At 44.9% G+C, this 10,062-nt stretch overlaps 1 gene segment (V, D, J or C); it reads left to right on the forward strand.

Moving 5' to 3' along the window:
* Positions 1–2,000: 2,000 nt before the first annotated feature.
* LOC707007 (immunoglobulin kappa variable 1-39-like) lies at positions 2,001–2,685 on the forward strand. The segment is given in 2 exon segments: positions 2,001–2,073; positions 2,198–2,685. Coding segments are annotated over 2 exon segments (402 nt in total).
* The last annotated feature ends 7,377 nt before the right edge of the window (positions 2,686–10,062 follow it).

Consider the following 10,062-nt stretch of genomic DNA (forward strand, 5'->3'; position numbering starts at 1 on the left):
TTTTTCCAATGCATTAGGTTGGGTCCCCTCAGTGAGAAGGATGCCAAAGATTCCCATGCAGCCAGTATATTTTCAATGTGCAGGAAATAAGCAAGTGAGCAAGGGAAGAGAGGAGGGAAAGGGGAAGTGAAAGGTACCTCAGCAAAGAGCCACCTCTGAGGATGACGAGAGCTCAAGCCCTCATGGAAACTCTGGAAAAAGGCCTCTGTTATTCCACCTGAGAGGTGAGGGAGCTGGGGTATGTGTACACCTCCTTTGTCATCAGAGATTGATAGCCATCCTAGAGGATGCTAATTCCAGGCCATGATGTTTGCCTCATTTGCAGCCTGAGCTGCCTTCCCCAGGTTCAGATAGAGCAGTGATGAGGAGAAAGGGCCATAGAGAGTCAGCTGCAGTGTAATGACATGAACCCCCAAGGCGTAGTAACAATGACTGCTAAAATTATGCAGAAAGAAAGAAGTGCATTTGAATCCAGAGATGTATCTCTCTGAATCTGGATATCTGGATCCTGGTAGCCTGTTTGGTAGCCATTTCCCAGAAATCCAGTCCTCTGGAAAAGCAGCAGGAGGTTTGTGCACAGGCTGCACTACCTTGGTCTGGCCACTGGTAGTCGTGCATGAGAACTTCTCCCTGGAGTATTTCTCAGTCCACTGATACTCATGTAATTGACTCCACTTCCCCTGCTGTTCAGTGAGGATGACTTGTCCTGGGGAAAAGCAGCAGTGTGAGGTATTGAGGTTCAAATCAGTGCTTAAGATATATTTGGGTGCAAAATACTTTTTCGTCTACATGGGCAGTGTCTTGGCAGAAGATGGAGATTCTCTCTAAATGGATGTGAGACAGGGAGGCTGGCATCTGGGTCAGGATGATGCCCTGGTGCATGGCAAGAACATGCGTTGGGCAGCAGCCACCCTCACTAAGGAGAGAGGTTCACTGACCTGGCTTTTCCCCAGGGCCTCCCCCTCACCTGCTCTCCAGAAAGCCAGGTTCTTGGGCAGATGCTCCTGAGACCCCAGGAACAGGCTGGTGGGGAGTCAGCTCAGAGTATTACTCAGGGGATGTAGCCTTTGTCATCCTACTTTGAAACAATTGATTATTTGAGCCAAGATCCAGAGAGGGCTTCAAGTTGATCCTAATCCAGGCTCCTATAGTCAGCAAGTGAAACAGAGATTTTGGTTGAAATAATCAGACCTGGTATCACCAGTCAGCTCTCCATGCTGGAGAACCACAAGAAATTATACCAAAGTCAGGAAAGGGAATGCAATATGGGGATCGTCATGCCAAGAATAAGGTGCAGCCCATTTTGTTCCTGGGCTTTAAAGAGACCCATCACTCTGGCTAACGGCAGATCTACGCATGACACAGTTATCGTCTTTGTGCATCTTCAGCGAATTTTTTTTCCTTGTACTGCTAAGAACAATGTCTTAAATTTATTAGTAAATTCTATTGAATTTATTGAAGATGCTTCTGATAAGTTCTTTTTATATTCATTTCAAAAAAGAAGCAACGTCACACTGACAGAGACATTGTTAGTATCGCACTAAATACTGTCACACTCATCACATTCCTTTGAGAGTAACTGAAAGTTCTGACAGCCCCACGTTCTACAACTTTATTATGAATTTTCTGCCAAAAATGATGCTTTCCTATACACTCCTAACACAAGTGTAAAATATGTTATTTAATCTAGTCTTAGGTTCATTTAAAATTAAATGAGTTCTAGTCTTAGGTTCATTACAATTTTGAAAATTAACTCAAAAAATATGTTCTATAACCGTATGGTCCCCAAGGAGAAAGGTATTCTCTCAAGGCAAATCTGCGCTGTCCTAGTCTGACCTGGGACTCTGGGGACACTGCCCCTGTGCTGAGTTGCTGAGATGAGCCAGCCCTGCAGCTGTGCTCAGTCTGTCCCATCCCCTGCTGATTTGCATGTTCCCAGAGCACAACCCTCTGCCCCGAAGACTTTTTTATAGGCTGGTCACACCCTGTGCAGGAGTCAGTCTCAGTCAGGACACAGCATGGACATGAGGGTCCCCGCTCAGCTCCTTGGGCTCCTGCTGCTCTGGCTCCCAGGTAAGGAAGGAGAACACTAAGAATGTACTCACTCAGTGTGCACTGTACTGTCTGACTCTTGAGGTAAATCCTCTGATAACATGATTAACTGTAAGAATATTTGTTTTTATGTTTCCAACCTCAGGTGCCAGATGTGACATCTAGATGACCCAGTCTCCATCCTCTCTGTCTGCATCTGTAGGAGACAGAGTGACCATTACTTGCCAGGCGAGTCAAAGCCTTAGCAATTATTTAAATTGGTATCAGCAGAAACCAGGGAAAATTCCTAAGCTCCTGATCTATAGAGCATCCAGTTTGCAAAGTGGGATTCCCTCTCGGTTCAGCGGCAGTGGATCTGGGACGGATTTCACTCTCACCATCAGCAGCCTGCAGCCTGAAGATTTTGCCACTTATTACTGTCAACAGGGTTATAGTTACCCTCCCACAGTGTTACAAGTCATAACAGAAACCTCCAAGGAAGCAGATGTGTGAGGCTGGGCTGCCCCAGGGCTCCTTCTGGTGCCTCTATCTGCTGAGGGCATTTCTCACACTCAGTCAGGTTTTGAAAGTTATTGGGAGATTTTCCTAGAGGGGGCCAGGGAGGTTCCTCTGAACCCTAAGCCTCTTTCTCTCTCATCCCCAGCAGAAAAGACGTGACAATGTCTGTCTTGGCAGAATAAATAAGAGAGATAAGTTCACCTGAGGATAGTCTGTGTTATGGGACAATTGGAATTTCTACAGCAAAAGAGAAGCTATTCTCAGTATTTCAAGGAGAAATTGTTCAAGTTCAGTAAATTAGAGTCTAAACCACAGTCTTTCCGAAGCCTACCGTATGTTATTCATGAAGCAGGTACTAGAGACAGGGGACTCTCAGGTCCTCCTCCAGAAGCCGGAGTGCACCTGCCCCGGGTGGTATGTGCTGAGTACTGTGTGATGACCCTCAGACCTGTTTGGGAAGCCCAGGGCGGGGGTGCTGATGCTCTCAGCTGCCTGCAGCACGTCTCCAGGTGATTCTCCAGTTCACACCTAACTGCATGTGTTTTACTTCAGGTGTCAGTTTACATGAATCCACCACTCTGACTGCCCCATCTCATGACAGTGGTAAGTTGTAACTTATTGCAATCTCATTGAGCAACTCTAAAGAAACCATAGAGAGAAAAGGAGTTTGTGCCCTTTTCTGGGAGAAAAGGAAAGTGTGCTCCCAGAAGTGATAGTAATGATGGGGAATTGACAGCTGACAGGGAAGTAGGGTGCGTCTTTCCACAAGGCTCAACATTTTGCCAGTTACGAATTGTCACAAAATACATTTGAATGTCCTTTCAAGTATTACCAGTTTGAGGTCACAGCTGGAAAATGTTATTAAGTCACAGATAAAATGGGAAAATCAGGAAATTGTATGAAATATGCAATAAGGCTATGTGTGATGGCTCAGGTCTGTAATCCTGTGATAGTTAATACTGATTGTCAATTTAACTTGGTTGAAGGATGTAAGCATTGCTCCTGGGTGTGTCTGTGAGGGTCCTGCCAAAGGAGATTGATATTTGAGTCAGTAGGCTGGGGAAGGCAGACCCCCCCCCCCCACTTAATCTATCTCTGCCAGTGAATATGAAGCATCTAATCAGCTGCCAGTGAATATGAAGCAGGCAGAAAAAGTTGAAAAAGTGAGTCTTGCCCAGCCTCCCAGCCTACATCTCTCTCCTGTGCTGGATGCTTCCTGACCTCGAACATTGGACTCCAAGTTCTTCGGTTTTGAAACTCAAGCTGACTCTCCTTGCTCCTCACTCCTCATGCTTGCAGACAGCCTACAGTGGGACCTTGTGAACCTGTAAGTTAATATGTTATATATATACACACACACACACACACACACACGTATATATATATGTGTATGCATATATACATGCACACATACATATATGTGTATATATATACACACACACCCACACACGCGCACACACACACACACACAACTAATACATGAACTTATTAGTTCTGTCCCTCTAGAGAACCCTCACTAATACAGATTTTGGTACCAGGAATGGTTCTACAGGAACAGAATATTAAGAATGGAGTTTTTTGTTGGTTTTGGGGTTTTTGGATTTGGCTGCTAAGTGTGATTAGACCCCAAAATGCTAAGGACTCTACTTTTAATAGTATGGAGAACATTGATAGTCCTTGGCATGAACAGTTTAAAGAGCTATGCAAAATAAATGCATTTGACAGTAATGAATCATCTCTTATGAGAGGCAAGGAGTTTAGTGACTCTGTACCTAATACCCTTGACAAACACCCTGCAAAATGGATTTGTGAGGGCAGCACCTGCATCTTTGAAGAGCCCTGTAATGGCTCTTCTCTATATGTCAGATCTAGCGGTAAGAACTGTACTCACTCAATTACAAAATTTAAATACAATTTGGAATAATCGTATCCTGAAGTGGCAGGGGCCAAGTGGTCACACACAACACTCAAAGGTACGGTGGGCATAGCTACTGTAATGGTCAGAAAAGACAAAGCAGCAATCTGAACAGTATAACTCATGTAGAGTTCTGGCATTGGCTAATTAACCACAGAAACTGAGAGGAAGCCAAATGCATTCCTACTTAATTTATGTAAGGAGGAAACTTCAGGTCAAACAGATAAAAGACTAATTGGAATTGTAAAAACAGAGATTCATGGCCCCTCAATCAATTTCCAGACTTGAGGCAGTTTAAAGACCAAGAACCCCATGAATGAAGGGGAGGCTGGGTCCCCTTGAAGTGTCCATGGCAGATAGGAATGCTGCTTTGAGGCTTTGGCAGGCCCCCATAGGTGAATCATGGTGGAGACGCTCAGATTTTGCAGCAAGGCCCGGTCATCTTCTGGAGTTACCTACTCTCCTTTTGAGAGACAGCTCTTGTCCTATACTGGGCTTTGGTGGAAACTGTACGTTTGACTATGGGTCAACAAGTCACCATGCAACCTGAACTGCCTATCATGAACTGGGTGCTTTCTGATTCATGTAGCCATAAAGTGGGTCATGCGCGGCAGCATTCCATCATCACATGGAAATGGTATATAAGTGATTGGGCTCAAACAGGTCCTGGGGGCACAAGTAAGTTACATGAGGAAGTGGCCCAAATGCCCATGATCTCTACTCCTGCCACCCTGTCTTCTTTCCCACAGCCTGCACCGATGACCTCACGGGGACTTCCCTTTGAGCAGCTGACAGAGGAAGGGAAGACTAGGGCCTGGTTCACAGATGACTCTGCACAATAGGCAGGTACCACCTGAAAGTGGGCAGCTGAAGCACTACAGCCCCTTTCTAGGACATCCCTGAAGGACAGTGGTGAAGGAAAATCTTCCCACTGGCCAGAACATTGAGCAGTGCACCTGGTTGTGCACTTTGCATAGAAGGAGAATTTTCCAGATGTGTGATTATATACTGATTCATGGACTGTAGCCAATGGTTTGGCTGGATGGTCATAGAATTGGAAGAAGCATGGTTGGAAAATTGGTGACAAAGAAATTTGGAGAAGGAGTATGTAGATGGACCTCTCTGAGTGGTCAAAAACTGTGAAGATATTTGTATCCCATTCACCAACAAGTGACTTCAGTAGAGGAGGATTTTGATAATCAAGTGGATAAGATGACCCATTCTGTGAATGCCACTTATCCTCTTTCTCCAGACACCCCTGTCATCGTCCAATGAACCCATGAACATTGTAGCCATAGTGGGAGGGATGGAGGTTATGCATGGATTCTGCAACGTGGACTTCCACTCACCAAGACTGTACTGTCTGTGGTCACTGCTGAGTGCCCAATTTGCCAGCAGCAGCAGAGACCAACAATGAACCCTTTGTATGGCACCGTTCTGTGGGGTGATCGACCAGCTACCAGGTGGCAGGTTGACTATATTGGACCTCTTCCATCATGGAAAGCAGAGAGGTTTGTCCTCACTGGAATAGGCACTTACTCCGAATATGGGTTTGCCTACCTGCACACAATACTTTTGCCAAGACTACCATTTATAGACTCAAGCAATGCCTTATCCACAATCACAGTATTCCACACAGCATTACCGCTAACCAAGCACTCACTTTACAGGTAAAGAAGTGGGGCAATGGGCTTATGCTCATAGAATTCACTGGTCTTACCGTGTTCCCCATCATCCTGAAGCAGCTTGTTTGACAGAATGGTGGAACGGCCTTTTGAGGTCACATTTACATCAACTAGGTTACAATACTTTGCAGGGCTGGAGCAAAGTACTCCAGAAGGCCATGTATGCTCTGAATCAGCACCCACTGTATGGTACTGTTTCTCCCATAGCCAGGATTCACAGATCCAGGATTCAAGGGGTGGAAGTGAAAGTGAAACCATTCACTATTACCTCTAGTGATCCACTAGCAAAATGTTTGCTTTCTGTTCCGGCGACATTATGTTCTGCTGGGCTAGACATCTTAGTTCTAGAGGGAAGAACGCTGCCACCAGGAGACACAATAATGATTCCATTAAACCAGAAGTTAAGCTGACCACCTGGACACTTTGGGCTCCTCCTATCTTTAAGTCAACAGGCTAAGAATGGTGTTACAGTGTTGGCTGCGGTGATTGACCCAGACTATCAAGATGAACTCAGTCCACTACTCCACAATAGAAGTGATGAAGAGTATGTATGGAGTATAGGAGATCCATTAGGGCGTCTCTTGGTATTATCATGCACTCTGATTAAGGTCGGTGGGAAACTATACCCAATCCAGGTAGGACTACAAATGGTCGAGATCCTTTCTGGGTCACGACTTCCTGAGGTGCTTGCTGAAGGCAAAGGGAATACAGAATGAGTAGTGGAAGAAGGTAGTGATCAATATCAGCTACAACCACGTGACCAGCTGCAGAAAGGAGGACTGGAACTATCATGAGTATTTCCTTCTTCTTTTGTTAAAAACATATTTGTGCACGTATACATTTGTACTAAGAAATTATCTTCATTTCCGGTTTCTCTATCAGGTGACATAAGATTTATTGACCTCATATGAGCATTTAGGTATTGTTCATTTTGTGTAATAGTTTTTGGGTTGGGGATTGGTGCATTTCCAGTTGTAGGAAGCATAGTTGTATTATGTTAGAGGTAACCATGACCTTACTATTGTCTGTATTTTAACATTATGTTTGATCTCAGGAGATGTGTGTGGGTTCCAGTTGACAAGGGGTGGGCTGGTGATGGTTAATACTGAGTTTCAATTTGATTGGATTGAAGGATGTAAAGTGTTGATTCTGGGTGTGTCTGTGAGGGTGTTGCCAAAGGAGATTAACATTTGAGTCAGTGGGCTGGGGAAGGCAGACCCACCCTTAATCTTTGTGGGCACAATGCAATCAGCTGCCAACACAGCTAGACTATAAGCAGGCAGAAAAATGTGAGAAGAGACGGGCCTAGCCTCCCAGCCTACATCTTTCTCCCATGCTGGATGCTTCCTGCCCTTGAACATGGACTCCAAGTTCTTCAGTTTTGGAACTCTGGCCAGCTCTTTTTGCTCCTCAGCCAGGAGATGGCATATTGTGAGACCTGGTGATTGAGTGAGTTAATACTTAATAAACTTCCTGTATTAGTGAGTGACATCTAGAGGGACAGAACTAACAGGAGATAGATAGATAGATAGATACACACACACACATATATGTGTGTGTGTGTGTGTGTGTGTATATGTGTGTGTGTATATATATATATATATATATATATAGATGTTTACTAACTTAAAGGATCATAAGTTCCACAATGGGCTGTCTGCAAATCTATGAGAAAGGAGAGCCAGTCTGAGTCACAAACTGAAGAACATGGAGTCCAATGTTCGAGGGCAAAAAGCATCCAGCATGGGAGAAAGATGTAGGCTGGGAGACTAGGCCAGTCTCTCTTTTTCAAATTTTCTGCCTTCATTATATTTGCTGGCAGCTGATTAGATTGTGCCTACCAGATTACGGGTGGGGTCTGCCTTCCCCAGCCCACGGACTCAAAAGTTAACCTCTTTTGGCAACACCCTCACAGAAACACCCAGGATCCATACTTTGTGTCCCTCAATCCTATCAAGTTGACACTCACTATTAACCATCACACTCCCTTCATATATTTATGTGCATAGTCCTTTAATTCTGTCACTCTAGAGAACCCTGACTAATACATCTACACTTTTGATGACCTCTTTCCTTTATTTTAGGTCACTTGTTTCCCCTGGGTTGCCTACACTCTCTTCTTCTCACTCCCCTATGAAGGACGTATAAGCCTCTGGACCTCACTGGGTCAGGGCGTGTCCCTGCCTTGCACTATCAATGACACTTTCCTCTTTTACTCTTTAGCAATGAGGGAACGTCATCCTTACCCAGATGCCAGCCACCTGTCTCACATCCAGGACAGAGAGTCTCCATCTCCTCTCCGGCAAATACCCATGTATGTGGGCATGGTGGCACACCCCTGTTATCCCAGCTACTCCGTAGGCTGAGGTTGGAGAACTGTTTGCACTTGAGAACTCAAGGTTACAATGAGCCACGATCACACCACTGCACTTCATGCTGGGCAACTGAGTGAGTGAGACCCTGTGATTTTTCCCCTGCTTTTTGCAGAATTTTTTGCCTCTTTCTTCTATTAATTTGTGTTTTGTCCATTCATTTTCTGCAAACCTTTAGAGGGCAAATAGGAAATTTCCCTTTTTCCCTTTAAATGAGTAAGTTCCTCATAATTCAGGCCCCTGAATAGGTAACAGGAGGGTGAATGCAGGGGATGCACCACAGTGATTTGACCATTCCCAGTCAGGCATCAGTAATACTCCCCAGAACCCCAGGCTGAAGCTCACTGATGCTGATGCAGTTCAATCCACTTCCTCTGTGACTGCACCAGGCTGAGATGCCTTGGCCCCTGTTAAAGGTGTGAAATATAATGGGTGCATATCTGTGTTCAGTTATATCCAAATCCAAGTGCTTTCCTACTTTTTCAACTTCCTTGTTTTTCTATTTAGCACTCATTGCTCACTCCGTAAGACATTAGAGATGGCATTCTGCACTAGTTAACCTCAGAGGGAGCTGGCTGAGGACAATAAGTAACACCTTGGTTGTGAATGTCAAATAGATTTTGTAATTTCATGTCAGATGCAAGATCCTAATACTAAATTTTTTTAGAACAATAGCCTCTCGCTGATAGAAAAAGGGAGTTCTTGAAATTCTAAAAGTTGGTTTTAAAAATAAAAAGCAAATCCTGAAAGATGTAGAATATTAAAGATGTAGTATTTTCCATGAATCACTGGGAAAATAAAGGATGATATAAACTTTCTATTCCCCACAGTGCAGAATTCAAGATTGGACAGACTGCAGGAATGGGAGCATGAGGGGAATACAGGAGAGGTCAACTATTGTCCAATTAGACTGCCTTGGCTTATGATGGGTGGAGATGTGGATGGTGGTGGGCTTAGCAATAGACGTGGACCCACAAAGAGCCAAATATGATACTTGGAAAGAACCACAGAGTTGAAGGCACTGCTTCTGGTTTCCTGGGTGAAGCCTGTGTCACTGGGAGTCTCACAGTAAAGTAATGTCGTGAGTAGAGCTTCAGGTCTGTAAACACCAAAGGTTTAGTGAAGTCCCTGTGCAAGGAGACCTGAGGTCATGTCACTCGGTCCTAAGTCAAATCACAGCAACCAAGCAGAGCTTCTGAAACTCATTCTGCCCCTAGAGGACATTTAGCAGAGACCACTGTTTGGGTCTGGAGATGTCACAAACACTGACATGCTGAGCAGAATGCCAGGCAGAGTCTACACGTGCAGGGGGAGCAGTGGGGATGGATGTCGATGTTCATGAGTCAGACGTATATTCAGGATGTTCTGTTCAGCTTTGGGGATCAGAAAACCATGCAGAATCCATGGGAGGTTTATGTTCTAGCCCATCTCCTCCAGCCTGCCTGGTGAGTCAGACCTCAGCAAATGTCCCATGGAGGACACAGGTCATGTGTAGAGGCTGCCCTGTGCAACCCCTGAGGGTCAGTCTGATTCTCCGTTC

The sequence above is a fragment of the Macaca mulatta genome, chromosome 13 (assembly GCF_049350105.2).
Source record: "Macaca mulatta isolate MMU2019108-1 chromosome 13, T2T-MMU8v2.0, whole genome shotgun sequence".
NCBI lineage: Eukaryota > Metazoa > Chordata > Mammalia > Primates > Cercopithecidae > Macaca > Macaca mulatta.